The sequence below is a fragment of the Odocoileus virginianus genome, chromosome 7 (assembly GCF_023699985.2).
Source record: "Odocoileus virginianus isolate 20LAN1187 ecotype Illinois chromosome 7, Ovbor_1.2, whole genome shotgun sequence".
NCBI lineage: Eukaryota > Metazoa > Chordata > Mammalia > Artiodactyla > Cervidae > Odocoileus > Odocoileus virginianus.
This window is the reverse complement of record NC_069680.1, coordinates 63,753,179-63,779,004: the sequence shown is the minus strand read 5'-3', so window position 1 is coordinate 63,779,004 and position 25,826 is coordinate 63,753,179. Positions and strand designations below refer to the sequence as shown.

The 25,826-nt window shown below is 34.7% G+C and overlaps 1 protein-coding gene across 4 annotated transcripts in view; it reads right to left on the bottom strand.

Annotated features, from left to right (window-relative positions):
- ADK (adenosine kinase) overlaps nucleotides 1-25,826 on the bottom strand; it is a 533,995-nt gene that overhangs the window by 449,638 nt on the left and 58,531 nt on the right. For all 4 annotated transcript variants that reach the window (XM_070470873.1, XM_070470876.1, XM_070470874.1 and 1 more), the window contains exon 3: nucleotides 8,799-8,852. In XM_070470873.1, the coding sequence (XP_070326974.1) occupies nucleotides 8,799-8,852 (54 nt within the window). The remainder of the gene's footprint in view (nucleotides 1-8,798; nucleotides 8,853-25,826) is intronic.

Genomic DNA, 25,826 nt, shown 5'->3' with positions numbered 1-25,826 from the left:
GACCATTTTTTTCTGAACAATTTTATGACTGAAACTCAGAAACTATATTCAGAGGAATTACAGAATAGACTAAAAGAGAAGTAGTTAAAGAAACTATTTACTTAATGGGTTATAATGAAATCTTAGCCCACAATGACATGTGAGAGACAGCTAAGCTTCCCTAAGAGCAGAAGCTAGTTCAAGAGTATTTTTATGAACATTATCATACTCAAAAAAACCTACTTCACAACTAATCTTTATGGTCCCTTATAGTTCAAAAACGTTTTCACATATATGTGCAGCCTGTGCTCAATCATGTCCAACTCTTTGCAACCCCATGGACTTAGCCCACCAGGCTCCAGTATATATTTCACATATATAATTTCATCTAATCCTCATTAAACCTAACAAGATAAAGCAAAAGTATCTTTATTTTACAAATGAGGAGGTTATATTCAGGAGACGAACTGATTAACCCAAGTATGGTAGCATACCAACTAAAACTACATTTCCCAGAATTCTCTTGTGTGGTTTTAGGTTGGGATTAGCTACAAGAGATGTTTATGAACAATTTGGGAGGTACAAGCAAAACATCATCCATTTCACTCCAAAGGCAGCTACTGGTATAGAGGTAGTGAAGATAGAAAGGTATGGGTAGAATTCCAATTTATTCTTATTTATCCCCAGTCCACCTCCAGCTCACCTTCCCAACCAAGCCCAAACTCATCACCAAATCCCCCACTGAAAACACACAGAAGTAGTAGCTTCAGAGAGCCAACAAAGCACCAACTCTCTTCACAGTTCACTCCAGCAGCTACGCGTGCCTAGCTTCCTGAAAGCTCCAATTCCTTAACCCACACACCAGGACTGGTTTGTGATTTTTCTCTAATCCTTTTTGGCCCTTTATTTCCCTAGTTTTTCTCACAATGAATAAGGTTTACTCCCTATAATAGGTTTCTTATTTCTTATTACTCACAGTGGAACCGAGTCTTAACTGATACACCAAGGTTACAATCTGTAGCAAAACATATATAAATCCAGTTTCTTCTAACACTAAGTCTAGAGCACCGTATATTTCATATCAAAACAAAAGGTGGCAATTTAGGATAAATCCTTTGAGGCTTTTAAGGTTTCACCACTAATAACATACATTTTTCATTCATCTAACATATACACATGAATATATGACCAAGCCTAATACTAAAATTATCTCTTGTAATGAGTTCTTCTCCTTTATGACAGGGCTAATAATTTTCTTTTAAACAATAAAATATTTACACATACATTTTAAATGCTTCATAATCCAGGTATAACAACAGATAAGAAGAAAGTATGAAATTCTAGAATTCTAAGGTGATAACACACACAGTCAAAAATTCACCAGAAGGGTGAACTCTGGTTACAGATTAGTTTAGAACCATTTGTAGTTGCCTGAAATAAATTCAGTCAATGCTAGTTTGAGATTCTTAAAAAAGTTACCTGATTAGTTTAAAAAAGAAAAAAAGGAACAAAGAATCTGAACATACATTTAGTACTTATTCCTGGAGGCACAGCTTCAGAAGCACACATGGTAATGTTATTATATGGCAACTTTTAAAGATCAACTTAAAAAGCAATATAGTGAATAGTTACTCTACAAAGATTATGACTACATATTAAAAAAATCAATGAAAAAATATTTCCCAAACAACAACAAAAATGTTTCCCATGTAAAAGGCATTGGTGGCTTAGAATAAAATGTCCTAAGAAAGTATCATACACGAAATCAAACAACTTGGATCAAAAAAGATTGCTGTGTTCTAGAGAAAACAGTTCTAGTGGTGATTAGATTATGAAAATTCTGGATATTCAAACAAATGACAAGTAAAAACAATTTTAATATCATTTCACATAATATGTGATTGTTAAATGTATATAATGAAACTAAATTACAAGTACAAATTTGACATTTTGTAAACTTCTCTAAAAGTTTTTAGAATCAAGTTGGCCAAAAAGCTTTGTATTATAGCCTCTCCTTGGAAGAATAAGTGCCTTGCATTTGGAATTCAGATACACGTAGCATTTATTTGATTGACTGTCCTCAACTCACTCAGTGAGTCTGAAGTGGTTTCTAAAACCATAATACTGTAAAATTAATTAGCCACTGAGCCTTGATACAGTTGAGTTCATTATAATCAGTGAATCTGCCAATGAGTATTAATCCCTTTTATTTAAAAAAAAATCATATTCTCAAGGAGCTGCTTGGTGTGATAGAAAAAGCACTTAATTGGGAATCAGGAGATTTGGATTCCAGTCCAATGCTGTCATTAAAGGGCAGGGTAACCCAATTCTAGGGCTCATTTCTATAATCTTGAATTCTATAACGTAAAAGATATAAAACACTAACCATGTAACCTCGCTGCTGGTCCTAGATGTTCTTTATTTCAGTTTTGACTTTCCACTTCCCAGGCTTTCTTTTTTTCTCTTTGGCATTTGAGATGAACAAAATCTATCAGCTTTACAGACAAACATTCTTATATTACTCTTACAAAACAATCCTGATATTTTCAAAGAATTACTAAGTCACACCGTTAATAATAATGAATTTAGGAGCATATCAGATGCTATTGATTGTCTCCAAGGGCTGAACATGTTTTCATGTAAGCAGGTGAAAAAATACTTATTAAATGAAATAGTGATATTTTTCTCATTTATTTTAAGTATTTCCAGCTAGAAAACTAAAACTCTAGAAGACTGAGAAAAATCTGTAGTAGACTAATGAAACCAGTTCATTACTGGATCACATTCAGTGCAAAGTATAAATTCTATAGTTTTGGATTAATCAGATCATTTAATTTCTTGGCCTTCCCTACTTAAAAATCACCTCGCAGTATATTCAGTACACAGAAAAACAGCAACTTGAGAAAAGTCACTATGCTGAAAACAAACAAGTGTCACTTTCGTTGCTGACCAATCTTCCTTGTTTTTGTGCATGTCAGTCTTCCCCAAACAAGGAAATAACAAGTACAAGTGAGAAGCACAAGTGACTAAACATATATGGAGTCTGAATTATGACATCTGGGGTACTAAGAATATTTTAAACAAAAGCATACTTAATATTTACCACAAAGTAATACCAAAACAATTAGTTATTATACTCTATTGGCATGCAAAGAATTAATGCAAGTCAGTTAATGTTACATTTTTACAATTTAAATCAAGATTTTGAGCAGATTATAATTAAGAATCATCCTATAATATTGTTTTATAGGAATAAAGCATGGAATTATTAATTTGGATAATTTTATTTGTTTTATAGCTACACCTCTTATGATATTTTTAAAAGCTTGGTCTTAAACATAAAGAGATCTCAGGTATTTTAAGCATAAAATACAAATGAAATTATTTATAAGCAGCTTTCATGAAGGGCTGCTGCTGAGTTTTTTTAAATTAATATTCTGCTCTGACAGTGGCGTACCCAGCTGAAAGTTTTCTCAGGTGTACAGGTCAAAAACTACAGAGAACCAGCAGCCAAAAGAATTAAGATAGTCAACCAATGCCAAATCAATCAAGCATATACTAACAAGTTTAAGATCCTTGGTGCATAAGCACTATTTATTAAGAAATAAGACTTCATGTTACACTAAAAAAATTAAGTTGTGTCATTTCAATCTTTAGACCCTCATTTTTATGTTTCCTAACTTAGATTACCAATTATGATCATAAAGTTGAAAAAGTTCATCCTGAAACAGATAATATATTTAATAACCAATTTAAATTTAGGGAATTTCTTTCAATTCTTTCTTTTTTCTGGTTACAGAATTAACACAACTCATTAGGGAAGATTTAAAACACACATAAAAGGACAAGGAAAAAAACAAAATTCACCCATAATCCTATCACCCACAGATCTACTATTCTACTACAGTTCTGTTCTATGATATCTGAAGGCAAGCTTTTTCAATTACTTAATCATCATGATGTTAAATATTTTCCTAAAAACATGTTAACAACTGCGTAATATTCTATACAGTTAACTATTTAATTGCACTGGAAAAAGAGAATAAATCATTTAAGATTAATCCAAGAGTATGGCACTTGCCTTTTAAGACAGTTGAAAAATTTGTGTTTTCTGTAAAATGTGTATATATTAAGTACTAAAACACAGGTCATTTAAATCCAAATAAGATTCTAGACTCCTTTCCAACATCTTTTTTAAATTTAAATAAAGAAAGTAAAGCAAAGAGTAACCTAGAAAACATGCAATTTTTTAATGTTCAGTTCAGTTCAGTCGCTCAGTCATGTCCGACTCTTTGCGACCCCATGAATTGCAGCATGCCAGGCCTCCCTGTCCATCACCAACTTCTGGAGTCTACTCAAACTCATGCCCATCAAGTTTGTGATGCCATCCAGCCATCTCATCCTCTGTCGTCCCCTTCTCCTCAATCCCTCAATCCCTCCCAGCATCAGGGTCTTTTCCAATGAGTCAACTGTTCGCATGAGGTGGCCAAAGTATTGGGGTTTCAGGTTTAGCATTGGCTAAATAGTGACAAAAGAAAAGGTCTGACCAAAAAATCTGCTTCAATCAATAAAATGTATTTTCCTGTCATATCATACAATTTTTGTAGAGCATTTGCATTAAATTAATAATTTGACCTATTAATCTTTCATCACACTACACACCTTGAAGAGTGTCTCTACTAATTATGACAAATTTGAGCTAAATATCTACCTCTCTTTTCCAGTCTCTGGAATGACCTAATAATACTCATTTTAACCACAGCTGGCAAAGATTAGGAACATACCTAATTTTCCTACACAGCTAATTATGGAGAAATGGTAGAAAAATAGTAACTCCAATAAACTTTTAGTGATAAATGTTAACTAATAAAAATAATTATTATATAATATATTCAAAGAGAAATAAAAATCTACAAGAAAAATGCAAATACAGAAGATTTTCCATTGTGAGAAGAAAAATTCATCTATCCAAATTTAACACATTCAAGGTGAAAATATAATGTGAAACCCTCAATATTTGTTTCTAAATTCACAGTCATAAAGGGCGGTATTAAAATTCATGTGGCCTAAAGTCAAGCAAAACTTCTTCACTGAGAACTACAACACACTGCTGAGAGTAATTAAAGAAGAATTAAACACTGTTAAATTGTCGCTTCTCTCTGAAATAGATTTGACATCCTCAGGATAATCCCAAAAGGTCTCTGTGAGGAAATTTATAAGCTGATTCTAAAATAAAAGGCAATGTATCTAGTATATCCAAAGTAATCTCATAAAAGAACAAAGTTGAAGGACTTACAGAAACTGACTTCAATATTTACTATACTGTGTTACTGGCATAAAGAGTGACAAGTAAATCAACAGAACAGAATAAATCCATATTTCTAAGGTTATTTGATTTTCAGCAAGGGCATCAAAGCAATTCAGTGGACAAGTAAAGTCTATTCAGCAAATGGTGCTGAAGTAACTAGATATCCATTCAGGTAAAGAAAAATGAACCTCAACATCTACCTCACATCATAGACAAATATTAACACATAGCAGATCACAGACCTAAACAAAAAAAAGCTCAAATCACAGTTTTTAAGAAAAATATAAGAGTATCTTCATAAATTGAGGGCAGGCAAAAGTTTTTTAGATGAACACAGAAAGCAATAATCATAGAGGCAAAAATTGATAAATTAGACTTTATAAAAATTTAAAACTTGCTTATCAAAAGAAACTATTAAGGAAAAAAGGTATGCCTGGGACGGAGAAAAAAAATTGTAAAACATACAGCTGACATAGACCGGTAACTAGAACATATACAGAATTTCAACAACTCTTCAATAAAAAGACAAAATAATTCAATGTTTTTAATAGCTAAAGATTTGACAGATTCTTCACCGAAGAAAATATATATGTCCAATAAGCAAATGAAAAAATGCTCAACAGCAATAGTTACCACAGAAGTGAAAATTAAACCACAATGAAATGCAACTACATATCCACCAGAATACCTAAAATTAGCAAGACCATCGAACACCAAATGTTGATGAGGATGTAGAGCAACCAGAACTCTCATATATCGCTGTTAGGAATGTAAAACAGTCCTGCTTCTGAAGAAAATCTAGTCGTTCCTTACAGAACCAAATATAATGTCACCCTATATCCTAGTGACTCAGCAGCAAATCTACTCCTGAGTAATTTTCCTTGAGAAATAAAAACATGTTCACCAAAAGACTTGTACAAAAATATTAACAGCAACTTTATTCATAGCAGCCAAAATGAAACAGCCTAAATGTCCACCAATAAGAGAACAGATAAACCATGGAATGTTGATAAGCAATAAAAAGAAATTAATTAATTCATACAACATGAAAGAATCTAAAAACATTATACTGAGTGAAAGAAGCACTATATAAAACAGAATAGACATGTGATTCCATTAGTAAGAAATTTCAGAATAGGATAACCTTAATCTGTACTTGAAAAAGAATCATAATAATGGTTCCTCTCAGAGGGTAGGAACAGAGAGTGACTACAAAGAGGAAGAATAAGGGAAGAATTCTCTGGGGTGATGATAATGTTCTAAATCTTGATAGAAAACTGGGTTACAAACATTCATGCATCTGTCAAAACTCAGCAAATGTACACTGAAGATTTGTGTGTGTGTGTTTCAATGTATGAAAATGTATGTAAATACAAAAAACTTTAAAGGACTGAACTCTAGGTAATGGTATGTATGTTGAAATACTTATGGGGAAACATACTGATGTCTGCAGTTTACTTTTGAGATGCATTCAAAAAGCAGATGAAGTCATGGATGGACAAAAGAATGGATACGTAAAAAAGTAAGTAGAGTAAAATGTCAATGATAAAATCTAGGTGGTGGGTATATGGTTAATTATATACTATCCATTTAATAATAAAGTCAAAGAAAAACATCAATCTATCCTTGAGGGTCAACTATAACATAGACAGCTAAAGAAACTGCAAATGAATAGCATTAATATGGGTTACATATTAAATAATATGAAAATATTGCCTTTATTGCAGTTCTCTGGTATTTTTAATATTGGTCATAGTACTGGAGTGGGTAGCCTATCCCTTCTCCAGGGCATCTTCCCAACCAGAAATTGAACCAGGGTCTCCTGCATTGCAGGCAGATTCTTTACTAACTGAGCTACCAGGAAAGCCCCAAAGAACTTCTAGATTGACTACCTAATTCCCAAACCAAAAAAGCTCTGCTATAAGACCTATAAATAAAAAGCAATCAACCAATGGTACAGTGACAATCAAGTACACTCATTGACAATTTCTGGTTGTAAAGAAAAAAATATATATAAAACTCCTTGACAATAAATTTGAGAACCCACTTGGAGATTATAATTAAATGAAGACATAACAAATATAAAAACACTGGTGAAAGGCTAACATAACAATGGGATATACCAACTATAAGAACTCTTAAAGAAATCCTTTCCCTACACATTGAGCCTACCATTTTATGATTAACATGATGAAAGGCTAACGTTAACAATGGGATATATCAATTGTTAAGAACTCTTAAAGAAATCCTTTACCGAGCCTACCATTTGATGATTAACACTTTCTACAATCTCTTCAATAAGAGAAAAAGAAGAAAATAATTTGGAAGAGGTCCAGGACAGAGTTTTTTTTTTTTAAGAAGTTAAAAGTACTCAGAAAAATCACTACTTAACTTTGGGAAGAAAATAAGAGTCTTGAAAAGTACTTGATCTACAGAAAGTGATTATCCATACACATGAGTAGAAATAAAGATTTCATTTAAATTAAACAGCAAGGGACTTGAAACAGATGTCAAACATTAAGGAAACACCCAAGGAAGTCTGTAAAATTCACCAACGTATTTATAAACAGGATAGAACCTTAACTATGACTGAGAATAAGTGTGGTCTGCAGGACACTGTAAGTCAACTATATGTCAATTCTAAAAACATATAATAATAATACTAATAATGTTAAGTCCAACCTAAAGGTATAGTAAGCCTCAAACTCTTTGTTCTACATTATTATTTGATATTAAATATTTGCATAATAATTATGGTTATCAGAACTTTCTTATTGCATGATGGAGGAAAAAAAGGTAGACTACTAGAAAACAGAAGCGTGTACTCTTTTTTTTTTTAGCTTCCCTCCTGGAACAATCCTATGATAATAAAAAACAAGAGATGAATTTTTAAAACTACCAAGTCTGAAATTTTTAGCTAAAAACCTCACAGTTCTTGTAATGCAGTAAGTTTTTTAGATATTACAATAGGGCAGAAAAACAGCAACAGAGATATTCCAAAATCATGTATACAGTTACTTTACCTAAAAGAGAGACTCCTATGAATATTAAATTTTTTTAAATAAACTAAGTTATATTCACATCTACAATTTTAAAGTGTTTTCTTAACCTTGTGCTAAACAAGCTTAAGCATTTACTTTTTCCTAAGGTGACAAAATCATGTCTCCACCTTAAGCACAGGGTGGAAGTCAACTGAGCAAGAGCCAAAATTAACAATGACAATTTAATACTTTATGTGGGGAAAGAAAACAAAACAACTTATTTCCCAATATGCCCTTAGTCCAGATGATGGGATACAATACTATTAAAACATATTTTAATGTGCATATGGTAACAACTTTCTTAACCTTATGTAGTATAACTTATCCTAATCCTACTAGGATTAAGAACATACTATTGGTTACATCTTTAGATTTTAAGACCTCATGGAATTTTAAAAATCAGATTGTTTACACATCTAATCCACAGACAGAGTCTAAATTATGTATAGCCTAGGGTTTAATGCACTTACAGTTCCTTATGTTTCTCTTCAGCCAAAATCTGGTCATTAGGTTTAAGAGAATACCTGTAACACAGAAACAAAAATATACTGGTCAAATAAACATATGAGTATGTTTGCCTCATGGACATCTGACTGTAGTTTCTACATACAGCCAATTGACCCCAAGCAAATAAACACTACTACACTGATAACAGGTCTCTATCTTAATTGATAAAACATTAAAAATATGTCTGAGTTCTTTGATGCTGTTAGTCACTTCAACCAACACCACCTCAGTAACGAAAGGGAGATGAACTTGACCAGGCTTTAAAAATATGAGGTATCTTCTTTATTTTTTTGAGGTATCTTCAATATTTTTCAGTAGTGACTCACCTATAATGTTACATTTATCCAGCAGTACAAAATTCAAGAAACTACTCCAAGGTTATGATTAAACAGTTCACAAAACAATACAAAGCTATTCTTTCATTAAATATATAGTAGGGACTTCCCTGGTGGTCCAGTGGTTAAGACTCCACGCTTCCAAAGCAGAGGGGAGTGGGTTCCTACTCTGGTCTGGGAGCTAAAATACCATATGCCATGTTGTACGGCCAGAAGAGGAAAAAAAGCAATATACAGTAAACATTTATTATATACCAGACTATGTACGAAGTAATGTAACACAGGAGGGAAAATAAGCTTTGGAGTTCTTAACTAAACCATTAACTAGCTTAGTGACCATAGGCAATTCTTTCAACTATAAGTTTCCCTGACTATAAAATAGAGGCTACCATAAATATAAGAATAGGGATATTCCAATATCATATAGTTTACACTACTAAAGGTCATAGAAATAGGCAAACAACAAAGGACAGGTATTCATTTTCCACTTGTACTCATCCTTTTCCTAAAATTAACTGTCTGACAGCAGAGAGGTCATCTAATTCTCCTTTCTTGCCTCCCCTTCCACAAGTGCCTTTATTCACTTTATAAAAAGTATTAAATAAGAAATGATTCATAATACTTTGTCTTCAAAGCCTTCTTAGAGTACTACAAACTGACTTTATGGCTTCCTGTTTTATACACTATTACAGTAAACAGTAAAGACAGAAATTTAAAATGAGGAATTGGGATAGAATGTTCTATTTTCAGATATACTCAGAAGTTGATTACAATTTTCATTTTAAAAGTTCATCATTTCTAGCCCATGTTCATCATCAGAGAATATATTCCTTTTCAAGGAGAGCTCTGTGAAGCAAAGCTAAGAGAGTTTCTAAAAAAGAACAAGAAAGACAAAGTCAATTTATTTCTTCCAAGGAACACCCTTTAAACAAGTCTTTTTGCCTTACATCTACCAAGGATTAAGTATCAAAGATGGTTGTTACAGGAACATGAATCAAATCAATTTATTTGAATTGAAAAAATGAACTCAGACTTCTTACATCATGAAAGTAAATCTCATTGGCGTGACAAAGAAAGATCAGTTTTGCCAAAAAGGTTTCAAGATAGACAGTGGCTTTACACTGAATAAAAGGTTTTGGTTAAAAGTGTTTAAGTCACCTGATAAAAACATCTTATCAGAGAAATATCCTTTTGACATAGGTATATTGAAGTTAACAAGATTTAGCTTTTCTCAATATCCTCTGAACAATGCCCATGAATAAAACACTAACATACAATTACTACTCAATACAATTACACTAAGGAGCTTCTGTAAAGCCGTTGTGGTTAAGCTTCCCAGAATTTCAAGTCTTCAATGACTCCAATGATTCTGGCAAGCCAGGTGATTTCTATTCTTTGCTTCCAACAAAACTGAAAAAGGTCTTAATCAAATTATCAGCTGATAGATAAATAAAAATAATTCTGATGATAAATCATTTGACATTAGAAAAGTTCAAATAATTGAGTAAAAATTTCTGAAACAAAACTGTCCATTATCATTCAATTAATTATATAAACAGAGTACTCAAAACTTAGATCTCTAAAAGAAAGAAAAGGAGGAAATAAAACCAATGCTGAACATTGTCTTACTGTAGCACTGGGTATTATTTATCCACAAAAGGTTCAATTAACTGAAAAAAATTAAAGATCAGCTTCATCCATCTCATTAAAAGATGCATTTCCAAAAACTTCTTATTTTCTTGCTTAGTAATGACTTAACATTCAATACATTTATATTGTTTTACTAATTGTATGCTAATTAAAATAACTAGAAAAATATATTTTAAATTTGACTTCATATAGTTGTTCAAAGACACATGATAGGGTGATCAATATTCAAGAAAGCTTTGCATGCATAAAAATATATTGCCTTCATAATGTATACATTATATATTATATGCAAAACATAATCCATACATAAAAAATACATTACAACAAAAGGATGAAATCTGGTGGGAAAAATGTAATAGAAATACAAATTTAAACAGAGAAAGGAATATAAATTTTTTAATGTTAAGAAAGAAGTTTAAAAAAAAAAAGAAGTTGTTTGTATCTTTTTATACATGTATAATGAATGGTGGGTATCAAACCACTATAGTGTTTACACTCCAGTAAAAGAATGAAAAAAAAAAAAAAAGAATGATTTACCAGTTTTATTTAACATTAAAATATAGAAATCATAAATACTTAAATGAGTGAGGAAGTACTTACTTATCAAAACATTTTCATGAAAGTAAAAGTTTGAAACCAGTGGATTTGATGATCTCTTTCTCTTAGCAAAGTGCTTGCTATATACAAAATAGGAACTCAATATAACTTTCCTTTTTTAACATCTATTGTGTGCTTACCAATGCTGTGGCACAGCATTAAACACTTTTAATATATTAGCTCCTTTTTTTTTTTTGGCCCTACCACAAAGCCAGTAGGATCTTAGTTCGCTGACCCCCTGTGTCCCCTGAAATGGAAATAGGGAGTCCCAACTGTTACACCACCAGGGAATTCCCTTACGTTCCTTCTCTAGATGGTTAGTGAAAGAGAAATAACAAAAATGTCTTGCCCTTATGTGTGTGCTAGTCACTCAGTCGTGTCCAACTCTTTGTGACCCTATGGACTATAGCCCACCAGGGACCTCTGTCCATGGGATTTTCCAGGCAAGAATACTGGAGTGGGTTTCCATTCCCTTCTCCAGGGGATCTTCCTAACCAAGGCATCAAACCCAGGTCTCCTGCACTGCAGGCAGATTCTTTACCCTCTGAGCTACCAGGGAAGCCTGTCTTGCCCTTAGGGATCTCACAATTCAGTAGACAAATCAGAATAAAGTACCACTCATAGTGTCATAAGTATTGATATTACAATAAAGTTAAGTAGAATATAGAAGAGGGAGTATTGTCTCTTTTGTAAGAGTCCAAAAAAAGGACAGTTTTTATCTGTTGCCCAACTTTCTCTTTCTCTCCCATTTCATCTCTTCTGTGTTCCTTCCCCATAAAAAACCTTTCCTCCTTTTAAAGAATTGTGGTGCTGGAGTGTCAGGGAATGTTTAATAGGATTCCTACGTGCTGTTTCTCATAAATCCTCTGTTCCTTATCAATTTCTGGCAACGGAAAGGAGTGGAATGGCACGCCGCTCCCAGGACTGAGGATGAGACATACATGAATCTCCTTCAGTAAACATTCTCCTTAGGACAAAACTGCTTAGTCTCGATCCTCTTTCAAAAGCTGGAAATAGAACTGCCATATGACCCAGCAATCCCACTTCTGGGCATACACACCAAGGAAACCAGATCTGAAAGAGACACCTGCACCCCAATGTTCATCGCAGCACTGTTTATAATAGCCAGGACATGGAAGCAACCCAGATGCCCATCAGCAGACGAATGGATGAGGAAGCTGTGGTACATATACACCATGGAATACTACTCAGCCATTAAAAAGAATTCATTTGAATCAGTTCTAATGAGATGGATGAAACTGGAGCCCATTATACAGAGCGAAGTAAGCCAGAAAGATAAAGACCATTACAATATACTAACACATATATATGGACTTTAGAAAGATGGTAACGATAACCCTATATGCAAAACAGAAAAAGAGACTCAGATGTATGGAACAGACTTGTGGACTCTGGGAGAAGGCGAGGGTGGGATGTTTCAGGAGAACAGCATTGAAACATGTATATTATCTAGGGTGAAACGGATAACCAGCTCAGGCTGGGTACATGAGACAAGTGCTCGGGCCTGGTGCACTGGGAAGACCCAGAGGGATCGGGTGGAGAGGGAGGTGGGAGGGGGGCCTGGGATGGGGAATACATGTAAATCCAGGGCTAATTCATATCAATGTATAACAAAAACTACTGTAATGATGTAAAGTAATTAGCCTCCAACTAATAAAAATTTTAAAAAAAAAAAAAGAGATATGGACTGTCTCCTGACCATATTACCATTGTTAATCCCTTGTTCCCTTGGTAACGATTGTTGTACGTTTGGTTTTCTGATCTTTATTATTGTCGAAAGAAATTCCTTATACAACAGCCTATACATACTCACAGAAAGATCATTAAAGCACCTTTGCTCCATCAGAGCTTGGGTCCCTGTGTCTCTCTCCCCCTCTCCCCCCTTTTCCCCCTCCCTCTCCCTCTCCATCCCTCCCTCCACCTAATTCTCTGGAGCATAGAAACCCTGCCAAGCTCATTCTCCTGCCCCAGCTTTCAAGACCCCCTCGAGAGGGCGCCCTGTGCCCTCGTGAGCAGTGCAAGCCCTGTTTTAGGGTTTTATTGGTTCTCTGCATAAACCAGGGAATATCAGCTTCTTTCTCTCTTTCACTTTCTTACCATCGACCCTGGACCACCAGGTTCCAGTCCATTAAAGGACCGCAACACTGGAGAAGACTTGAGAGTCCCTTCGACAGCAAGATCAAATCACTCAGTCCTAAAGGAATCAACCCTGAATATTCACTGGAAGGACTTATGCTGAAGTTGAAGCTCCAATACTTCGGACACTTGATGCAAAGAACCAACTCACTGGAAAAGACCCTGATGCTGGGAAAGATGGAGGGCAGGAGGAAAAAGCAGAGATAGAGGAGATGGTTAGATGGCATCACTGATAAAATGGATATGAACCTGAGCACACTCCAGGAAATAGTGAAAGACAGAGAGGCCTAGTGTGCTGCAATCCATTGAGTCAGACACAACTTATCAACTGAACAACAACTTGTAAAGTCTCAGGGTAAGAATTTAAAGGGAATAGAGAAGGCAGACCATAAAAAAGATCCATATTATAGGCAAGAAGAAGGCAAGGACAGCTTAACTGTGATCAAATCACTCAAAGACATTCTACTTTGCAGATTCGAGTACATGCTCAGGTCCTCAACAATAAATTTGCAAGATCCATTATTTCTCTTTCTTTTTTTTATTTTTTAAATTATAAAAGTATAACACATCTACAGGAGACTTGGAAAGTATAGAACAAAGTTACATGTAGTTCCACTATATATTACAATTATATTTTTAAGTAGATATATTAAGATTTTAGTTGGAGTTTCACTATCAAACTCTCAAAAACTAACAGAATGAATACATAGAAAAGTAGAAGGATAAGTGAACCTGAAAAGTACTATGAACCAAGCCAAAATAATTAAGATTTATATAATTTTCACACAACAGTAGGATAAAAATTCTAGTTTCCACAGACTATAAATCAAGAGACACTGGAACATACCCAGGGACATAAAATAAGGCACAAAAATTTCATGGTCTAATACAGTCTATTCTGTCATCACTGAGGAATTATGTTAGAAATCAGAGATATTTGAAAAGAAGCCACATATTTTTAAGTACAATGTAGCATTCACCAAGAGAGACCTTTGATTATCCATTGAAAGCCTCAATAAAGTTAAAAGACTGAAAAGACACAAAGGGTCACTACAGAGAAGGAAGCGTTTAAATAAGAAATTAATATCAAAATGCAAGATCAATTTTAAACTATTCTACTGGCAGATTAGTTCTCTAACCCCAAACTTCAAAATATCCAGTCTCTCCTTAGTATTTCTTTCTCTTGATATGATTTTCCCCTGCTCCAAACCAGATAACTTTCCATCTCAATAACCTTTATTTTTCTTTGTCTTTTCTGGTTTTGTCAGTTTTATCTTCCTTATTTCTTCCTTGACTCTTGCACCCTTCTTCTTAAGAACCTAACCTACCACCAAGAGCAAGCCAAACTGCTAGGTTTGCAGACACAGTTTTATACTTAAAACACTGACTCAAATTCATTTTGGAAGGCAAGATATAAATTACAATTATAAATGTAAAAGTAAATATACCATCAGGTTCACAATCCTTACTAATGAAATGGAGCTACTACTCAATGAAACATTTAATGCTAATATTTGCTTTTAAAATGTCTGTTTAAATGTGGGACTAAATTAAATGCAGTTCTCTTTTTCATTTAAGTGTATCTTGTTCTGCCAACCCAACTTCTGTTGGCAGAACAAAAGATATACAGAATTTTTATTCTCTTATTACATTTAACTTATTCTCTGAATATTCAATGCTTTAAATTAATAAAATTGAAAGGGAAAATTCAACTTAGTAAGGAGTAGAAGGTAGAGAGCTATACTTCAACTTTCTACTCAGTCTTCTCTAGAATAATACAATGCATAAACTATTTTTCACTACAGGCCAGTATCACTGATGAATACAGATGCAAAAATCCTTAACAAAATTCTAGCAAACAGAATCCGACATCATAAGATCATACATCATGACCAAGTGGGCTTTATCCCAGGAATGCAAGGATTCTTCAACATTTGCAAATCAATCAATGTGATACATCACATTAACAAATTGAAAGATAAAAACCATATGATTATCTCAATAGATGCAGAGAAAGCCTTTGACAAAATTCAACATCCATTTATGATAAAAATCCTCCAGAAAGCAGGCACAGAAGGAATATGCCTCAACATAATAAAAGCCATATATGATAAACCCACAGCAAACATTATCCTCAATGGTGAAAACCTGAAAGCATTTCCCCTCAAGTCAGGAACAAGACAAGGGTGCCCATTCTCACCACTACTATTCAACATAGTTCTGGAAGTTTTAGCCACAGCAATCAGAGAAGAAAAAGGAATCCAGGCTGGAAAGGAAGAAGTAAAACTCTCACTGTTTGCAGATGATGTGATCCTCTACATAGAAAACCCTAAAGACTCCACCAGAAAAATTACTAGGGCTAATCAATGAATATAGTAAAGTTTCAGGATATAAAATTACCACACAGAAATCCCTTGCGTTCCTATACACTAACAATGAGAGAACAGAAAGAGAAATTAAGGAAACAATTCCATTCACCACTGCAATGAAAAGAATAAAATACTTAGGAATAAATCTACCTAAAGAAACAAAAGACCTATATATAGAAAACTATAAAACACTGATCAAAGAAATCAAAGAGGACACAATTAGATGGAGAAATATACCATGTTCATAGATCAGAAGAATCAATATAGTGAAAATGAGTATACTACCCAAAGCAATCTATAGATTCAATGCAATCACTATCAAGCTACCAACGGTATTTTCACAGAACTAGAACAAATAATTTCACAATTTGTATGGAAATACAAAAAAAAACTCAAATAGCCAAAGCAATCTTGAGAAAGAAGAATGTAACTGAAGGAATCAATCAAGACTTCAGACTATACTACAAAGTTACAGTCATCAAGACAGTATGGTACTGGCACAAAGACAGAAATATAGATTAATGGAACAGAATAGAAAGCCCAGAGATAAATCCACGCACCTATGGACACCTTATCTTTGACAAAGGAGGCAAGGATATACAATGGAGAAAAGACAATCTCTTTAACAAGTGGTGCTGGGAAAACTGGTCAACCACTTGTAAAAGAATGAAACTAGAACACTTTCTAACACCATACACAAAAATAAACTCAAAATAGATTAAAGATCTAAATGTAAGACCAGAAACTATAAAACTCCTAGAGGAAAACGTAGGCAAAACACTCTCTGACATAAATCACAGCAGGATACTCTATGACCCACCTCCCAGAGTAATGGAAATAAAAGCAAAAATAAACAAATGGGACCTAATTAAACTTAAAAGCTTTTGCACAACAAAGGAAACTATAAGCAAAGTGAAAAGACAGCCTTCAGAATGGGAGAAAATAATAGCAAACGAAGCAAAGAATTAATCTCAAAAATATACAAACAGCTCCTGCAGGTCAATTTCAGAAAAATAAACGACCCAATCAAAAAGTGGGCCAAAGAACTAAACAGACTATGAAGAACTAAGAAGACATACAGATGGCTAACAAACACATGAAAAGATGCTCAACATCACTCATGATCAGAGAAATGCAAATCAAAACCACAATGAGGTACCATCTCACACTAGTCAGAATGGGCGCTATCAAAAAGTCTACAAACAATAAATGCTGGAGAGGGTGTGGAGAAAAGGGAACCCTCTTACACTGCTGGTGGCAATGAAAACTAGTACAGCCACTATGGAGAACAGTGTGGAGATTCCTTAAAAAACTGCAAAAAGAACTGCCATATGACCCAGCAATCCCACTGCTGGGCTTACACACCAAGGAAACCGGAATTGAAAGAGACACGTGTACCCCAATGTTCACCGCAGTGCTGTTTATAATAGCCAGGACATAGAAGCAACCTAGATGTCCATCAGCAGACAAATGGATAAGAAAGTTGTGGTACATATACACAATGGAATATTACACAGATATTAAAAAGAATGCACATGAACCAGTTCTAATGAGGTGGATGAAACTGGAGCCTATTATACAGAATGAAGTAAGTCAGAAAGAAAAACACCAATTCAGTATATTAACACATATATATGAAATTTAGAAAGATGGTAATGACTACCCTATATGCGAGACAGCAAAAGAGACACAGATGTAAAGAACAGACTTTTGGACTCTGTGGGAGAAGGCGAGGATGGGATGATTTGAGAGAATAGCATTGAAACATGTATATTATCATATGTGAAATGGATCACCAGTCCAGGTTCAACGCATGAGACAGGGTGCTTTAGGGCTGGTGCACTGGGATGACCCTGAGGGATGGGATGGGGAGGGATGTGGGAGGGGGTTCAGGATGGGGAACACATGTACACCCATGGCTGATTCATGTCAATGTATGGCAAAAACCACTACAATACTGTAAAGTAATTAGCCTCCAATTAAAATAAGAAAATTTTTTAAAATAAATAAAATTCAGCTAGAGAAAATGGGAGGAAAAATAATAAAGCTAGATTTAAGTCTCAACACAGAAATATACTCCTTGTATTTTAAAAACATCATTGATAATTATTCATAATGACTAGCTAGATATTTTCATTAAAGGAAATTTTTAACATTTGGTACTTGTAAGATGTCACCATGTGGCTCTTGAACCACTTCATCAAAGCTAGCCAACTTTGTATCACACTTCCATTATACTTCTAAGTACATTTTAATCTGGTTTCTGTCCCTCTCTATCATTCCACTGTGATTTACTTAGCTGAGGTCACCATTGATATTTTACTGTCAAATCCAGTGGACTCCCTGTAGGTTTTACATTACCAATCTGTTACATCTGATACTATTAACTACTCTGTCATACAAACTCACTATTCTTTGTGAGACCTTGTCTTAGTTCTCCCAATAAAAGCTCACCATCTCCTTCTGTGATTCATCTATCCATCCACTAAATGCTTTATCCTCCACCCCACTTCTCTCTTTACTTCATGCCTTTCCCCTAGAAACTCTTATCTATTAGTTGCTTTAAACACTACCTATAGGAGAGGAAATGACAACCCACTCCAGTATTCTTTCCTGGGAAATGCCATGGACAGAGGAGCCTGGTGGGCTACAGTCCAAAGGATCACCAAGAGTGGGACATGACTAAAGCAGCATAGCATGTAGGCTCTAGCTGTGCCTCTCTCATGGGACTTAGGCCTTCTGACCAGTATTAAACTAATTTTTGGAGGTATAAAAAAAAATAACACTACCTATATAAGATGGTGGTATTGGTGGTGATAATGAGGATGATAATGGTAATAACAGGTAACATTTATTGAATGCCATTAGGTCAAAGTACAATTAAATATAACCATTATTTATTATGTCTCTCCCACCGTGAATCCTCTACCAACCAGACACATAAATCACAGACACCCCTAAATATGCCCATCTAGATAACACATATTTATCTCATCCATGAACAAACCTGAACCCAATCTCTTCATCACCTCTAACATGTCCTTCCTTCCATACTCCCTAATTAAGTTATAAATAACAACAATCTAGTCATTCACCAAAACTAAACATTGGAACATCACTCCTGACTCCTTTGCTCTTTTCATTAAATCAATCAAATCTTATTTTTATAACATTGTATTATTGAACTTTCTCCTGACCATTTTCTAACTATAATGATTAGGTTACCATCTCTCAACACGTCTATCACTACAACCTCCTCTAATTTATCCCCCCAAATCCCCTGATCTACTGCAGACACAGTGATTTATAGAATTCTAGACATGAATCTGAACATGTCATCCCTGAAGGAAAGTTACATGGCTCAAAATAGCCTGGAGTTAAAACTTCCCTCCAGGTCCTCCCCACCATTCTATGCAAAACAAAGAACTCTCCCACCCAAAGGAAAAAATGGACATTAAGGTTGATTACGCCCAGCTCCCAGCTGGTCCAGCTTCTGGTCTATCTCCAAAATGCCTTGCCCCAACCATTGAAGAGATAACTACTGTAAACAACCTTGGAGAAGAACAGGCCCCCTTAAGACAGTAACTTTGCACATACATGCCTATATATACTTACTCTTTTCTTGGATAAGCGCAGCAGCTCGCTAACCTGACTGCTGCCCCTTCTTGCCTCATTAAAGGTGATCTGCTCCTGTAAAGTGCCAGTCTCATTCTTTTTCTGAACCTTGCCTTCTCTAACTCCCTTACCTGACAATCCCCTTGCTTATTAACTCTCTGAAGTTGTCTCCACTGTCTATAACAGAGATGTGAGGCACATTCCAAGCTCCTTAGCAGCCAATAATATCAGCTAGCATTTGGTAAATACATAAATTATTCTGTTCAATCTTCGTATTATAATATCCCCACTATTAGACTGGTGCAAAAATAATTACGGTTTTGCACTGCGGAACTCTGTCATTTGATACTGGAATACATTCTTGATGTGGTTATGTTATACATCATTTTAATGCACATTTCTCATTTCATGTTGTTCTTTGGGAAATGACTTATTACCTACTGTTTAGTTTATATTTATTTTAGACTAGGGAAATGATGTTAGACAAAAAGCAAATTTGAGCAATTTTCTTATTCAAGTTCAAAATGGGTCATAAAAGCAGCAGAAACAACTCCCAACAACAACAACACTTTCTGGCACAGGAACTGCTAACCAACAGAGAGCACGTGGAAGATGAGTAGCATAGTCGCTGGCCACTGGAAGCCAACAAGGACCAATCGAGAGGATCATGGAAGCTGATCCTCTTACAACTACATGAGAAGTTGCCAAAGAACTCAATGTCGACCACTTACACTACAGGAATAAACAAGCTTATCTCTCATTAACAAAAATATGTTGATTGTAATGATTCCTATTTTGATTAATAAAGATGTGTCTAAGACTAGTTATAATGATTTAAAAGTCACAGTCCAAAACCGCAATTATATTTGCACCAGCCTGATATAATCCATGTACTGAAAAGCAGAGACATTACTCAGCTGACAAAGATCCATAGTCAGGGCTATGGTCTTCCCAGTGGTCATGCATGGTGTGAGAGTTGGACCATAAAGAAGGCAGGATGCCAAAGAATTGATGCCTTCAAAATGTCGTACTGGAAAAGACCTGAAAGTCCCCTGGACAACAAGGAGATCAAACCAGTCAATATTAAGGGAAATGAACCCTGAATACACATTGGAGTACTACTTACAACAATTCATTGGAAGGACTGATGCTGAAGCTGAAGTGCCAGTATTTTGGTCATCTGATGTGAGCAGCCAACTCATTGGAAAAGTCCCTGATACTAGGAAAGATTGAGGGCAGAAGGAGAAGAGGACATCAGTGGATAAGATGGCTGGATGGCAGCACCAATGCAATGGACATGAATTTGGGCAAACTTCAGGAAATGGTGAGGAACAGGGAGGCCTGGCATGCTGCAGTCCATGGGGTCGCCAAGAGTCGGACACAGCTGGGCAACTGAACAACAACAACAGATATAGCATTCCTATTTTATTTACAAGGAAACTGAGCTTCCACGGATTGTCACACAACTACAAGTCGTTCCAGGGCACAATTTTAACCTCTACATTAAGATTACCTTGAGCTCTGTCACTCAGTCATGGTCAACTCTTTGCAACCCCATGGACTATAGACCACCAAGTTCCTCTGGCCAAGGAATTTTCCAGGCTAGAACGCTGGAGAAGGTTGCCATTTCCTACTCTAGGGGATCTTCCTGACCCAGGGATCAAACTTGCTTCTCTCTGTCTCCTGCACTGGCAGGCAGATTCTTTACCACTGCACCACCTTAACTTACCTTATACTTAACCAAATTCTATAATGCTACAGTAATGAATTGATTTCTTTCTACATTTATCTCCTTGATTACACTACTAGCTGCTTAAAGGAAAGAAATTTGGCAAAAAGCTGACCACAAAGTAGATGCTCCAAAAAATAGGTACTGAGCTCAAATGAACTGCCAAAAATGAATCTACGCTTAGGTAAGTCTTGAGAGTACCATTTTCCTCAATATTCAAAATTAGGTCTAAATATCAGAGAAGCCACAAGGAATACCATCTTATAATATCTGGGGCAAAATGAGGTCTTCATAAATGAGTCTGTGTTCATTTAGCATCCGTATTTTAGGTCTTATTTGAAGAAGCTCCAGAGCAACTCAAAACCAATTACTTAATATGAAACAATATAAAGATTCAGAATCAAATATCAGTTTATTTCAAATTCTAAGAATGTAGAATTCATTTTTTAAAAAAATCAAAATAGCCAAGATCATCTTTCTTTTAATGAAAAGCAAAGGTAACTGAGCTAAAGGAAATATTCAAAATTCAGCAGCATTTCCAAATACCAGCAATAATCTAAAAAAGCTATTGGATTTCCCTGGTGGTCGAGTGGTTAAGAATCTGCATGCCACTGCAGGGGACACAGGTCCAATACCTGGTCCAGGAATATTCCACATGCCACAGAGTAACTAAGCCTCTGAGCTGCAATTACTGAGGTCACTCATCAGAACTGATGAAGCCCATGAGCTCCCATGCTCTGCAACATGAGAAGCCACCGCAATGAGAAGCCTGCAGACCACAGCTAGAGTAGCCCCCACTCGCTACAACTAGAGAAAGTCCGCATGCAGCCATGAGGACCCAGCACAGCCAAAAATAAATAAATGAATTCTTTAAAAAAGACTCAGTGTAAAGCTTAACTAACAAAACAACTACAGGGCTATATAAGGTCAAGGACAGAAAGAAAAAACGTTGAGAAACTAGAAACCAAACTACAGATACATTTTAAAATTGGCATTGAAGATCAGTGGGTAAAGGTAGACTATTCACAATACAGTAATATAATAATTGATTCTCTATAAGGAAAACTTTTTAAACACCAGATCCTTACCTCACATCATCTATAAAAATCAATTTAGGATCAATTAAAGACCTAAATATACAAAGCATAATGATATGACTTGCAGAAGAAAATATTGGAAAATAGCTATATATAGACTTAACTACAAAAATGTCAGAGCATCTCACAATTAGTTTTTTTTTTCCTCACAATGAGTTTTAAACAAAACAATGAGAGCTTTTAACTTTATATACAGTCTCACTTGACACTCCAAATGTTTCACCTTTAAACTAATATACACTCATTTATCAAAGTAATTCATCATAACTTATACAATGATTTACCTATAAATTGTTGACAATAATCAGCACTGAAATTTATAACCAACTATTATTACTCTGAGTATTTTTAGAGCAAACATTAAGTAATATCTTTCATTTTTCTTTACATTAATCAAGATTTACCTAAGATTTGTATCATTATTAAAGATTTATATCTGTGAGAGAAACATATTTCCTGAACTACTCTAGCTTCCCTTTTTAAAACCGAGTATTTTCACTGCAAATGATGATTTTTATTGCCAATTACCATTTCATTAATCCTCTCATTTCTCTTACTTCTGTGGGTCAGGGAAAATTAAGGCAAATCTGTCTTACAAATTCCTTCCCTCTGTTTTCCATCCCTATTAATACATTCCTTTTCCTTGACTCTCCATAATTACACCATATTCATCTGGAAGTATTTATATGTTCTGTATTTCCTCCTCTCCTCACACCCACTGTGTCTCTTCAAAATGCCAGAAAAGATTATTTTCAATAGTCTACTTCCTATAACAAGTGTTCCTACTTATTTTCAGTTATAATATTTTGGCAAATTGTATACATCAAAACTAACTTAATTTTGCTTTTCTTTTCATTAAAGATCCTAATTTTTTCTTATTCAAGGGAACACCAGCTTTACAATCTTCAAGTAAAGAACAGAAACTCTAGAAGAAATTTAATTTTTGAATATCAAATAATTATCTAGTTAATATTTCTGAATCATGGCAATGCTTGCTCTATCCTGGAAACAGGTCGATTGGAGGCAACATACCATCCTCCCAACACAGAACTTAATTGTTTTGAAAGCTCAGTCAAAGAATTTTGGAGTCTTTCTTTTTTTGTTGTTGTTTCTTTTTTCTTTTGCTCTTTTTAAAAGTAATTTATTTCTTTTAATTGGAGGCTAATTACAATACAAATAAATTGTTAATATACTGATAAACTAATTAAAACTGAATGTTAACAATGTTTAGAGCAAACAACACAGATCTTTCTCATCTACACTATATCTATAATTAAAGGAAAACATAATTTCATTAAGTCTATGAGCCTTTACGTATATACTTATTTACACTGCAAAAATCTGGATGTATAACTGAGTTTTTCAATTTCAAATTAATACTTCCAGAGTAAGATAGTAGAAAATATAGAATACAGGTTTACAATTAAAACAAGCATGTATTTCAAATTACTGCACAATGCCTGATAGACTTTTTGGTCATGAACAAATGTCTTAAGCTCTGTTATTTTTTATGAGGATAACTACCTTATGAAGTTGTCATGAGGACTAAACTAATATTATATAAAAAATGTACCTAATACACATTGAATAAATGCTTCATTGTCAAATAATAATTGTCAAAAATTATTATATTCTTATTTTTCTCCTTACTCTTGAAAGTTTTTCAGATGGATTCTCTATGGCGCTTCTTTAGATTCAGCCCTTTGTGTACACCAGTCCAAAGTGCAAAGATCACTGGAATATGATGGTTCTTGTTCTTTAAAAAACTGCACTGAAAAACTTAACAAAGCACATGAAAAATGCATACCAATTCCCTCATTAGCTTTCAACACTGAACACAAAATTCCACTTTAAAAAAGGCCTTTCATAAAATATTTTTCAGTCAGATGCTATCTATCAAGTGCCTAACATATATCCAGCACTGTGCTAAGAGTCATGTAAGAAAAAGGTATAGTGCAGTTCCTTTGCACCAAGAGCTTAGGGTATACAGAAAAAATTTACTAAGCTACTCTTCTTAATTGTCTCTCTCCCCAGCAATGTTTATAAATGCTGCATGTGAGGCATATGCTATAGGGATTTAATTATAAACCTATACAACAGAAAAAATATTGCGCTTCCTCTTAAGAAATCAGAAAGCAGAAGACAGAAATGAGAGCCAAGAAAGTCAAAGGAAACTAAAGGAAAAAAACCTCTTTTACTCAAACCACCACTTGTTTGACAAATCCTAAGTTGAGATCATCACATAAACTACACAAACTGCTAAATAGTTAAAGCAAAAGATAAGATCAGCAATCAAGAAAAGACTTGAACTAAAAGAAAGTAAGAAATTCATTTTTATTAATCCAGAGATTGCTCTAACAAAGAAACCAGGCTTACTCATTTTGAATCCCCCAAATCTGGTATGTAGTTGTTAATTCTTAGTTTATACAACAGGTTTATATTACCGATAATTTAATACTAGTTAAAAAATAAAGGTAGTGAGTGTGGCATGGTAGAAAAAGAAACAAACAGGGTCAGGACATACAGGTTCCATCTCAGGCTTGCACTGCTAACTATAATCAATGGCAAAAGCTGTAACTTCACTGAGACTGCTCCTCTGCTATAAAATGAATAAAGAGATTTAAATTATCTCAAAAGTCCAATTTGTCTCAAAATTCCTGTGATTGTATATTTCCTGCTACAGTACATACAATAACAGTGAAATACACAGTGTCATATCCCTGGAACTTCCACTTAAATATGGCAGAAAGAGTATCTACTCTTCCATCTAAGACTGTTAAAATGATGACAAAGGCACACACACAAAAAGCAAACATCTACAGGATCAAAAGTAATAAAAAAGAAGTAATTAAGCAGTACTGGTCAAAAGGCTTCCATAAATTTTCAGAAAAAGGAAAGCAGATGACAAACTCAGCAGTGCTAAAGAAACTAAAATCTCAACTGCAACTGAAAGAGGCTGCTTATGATAAGCAAGCGGAGTCCATCTGCAGAAACCCTAATCTCAGAAGATACACATAAGACATGGAGCCACAAGTAAGGGAATGGACTACTACCATCTCACCATCACAACCTACAATTCCTAAAATAGAGATAAATTACCAGTTTATTCCCTCATGAAACCAAAAAGAAGCATCTCTGAATTAACGGACAAAAGGCAACGCAGGGGAAGTAAAGAGGGACAGGTGAAACTGCCTAGTTAATTATGGTACCCCTCTCACTGGCCAACTCAGAATAAAGCAGCCAGGCTGAAACCTTCAGAAAGCAAAATTGAAGACTTTTCTGGAAAGAAACTGAACAGATTCTCTAGACTTCCAGATATTCACATTAAGCACACACTCTCAGAAAAACAGGTTTTTAGCCTAACTAAGTCTTTGGTCAACAAGCCCAACCTGAAACAGAGTAAAGGGGCAAAGTAGTTCAGCAGTTAATCCTATTAGAGGAT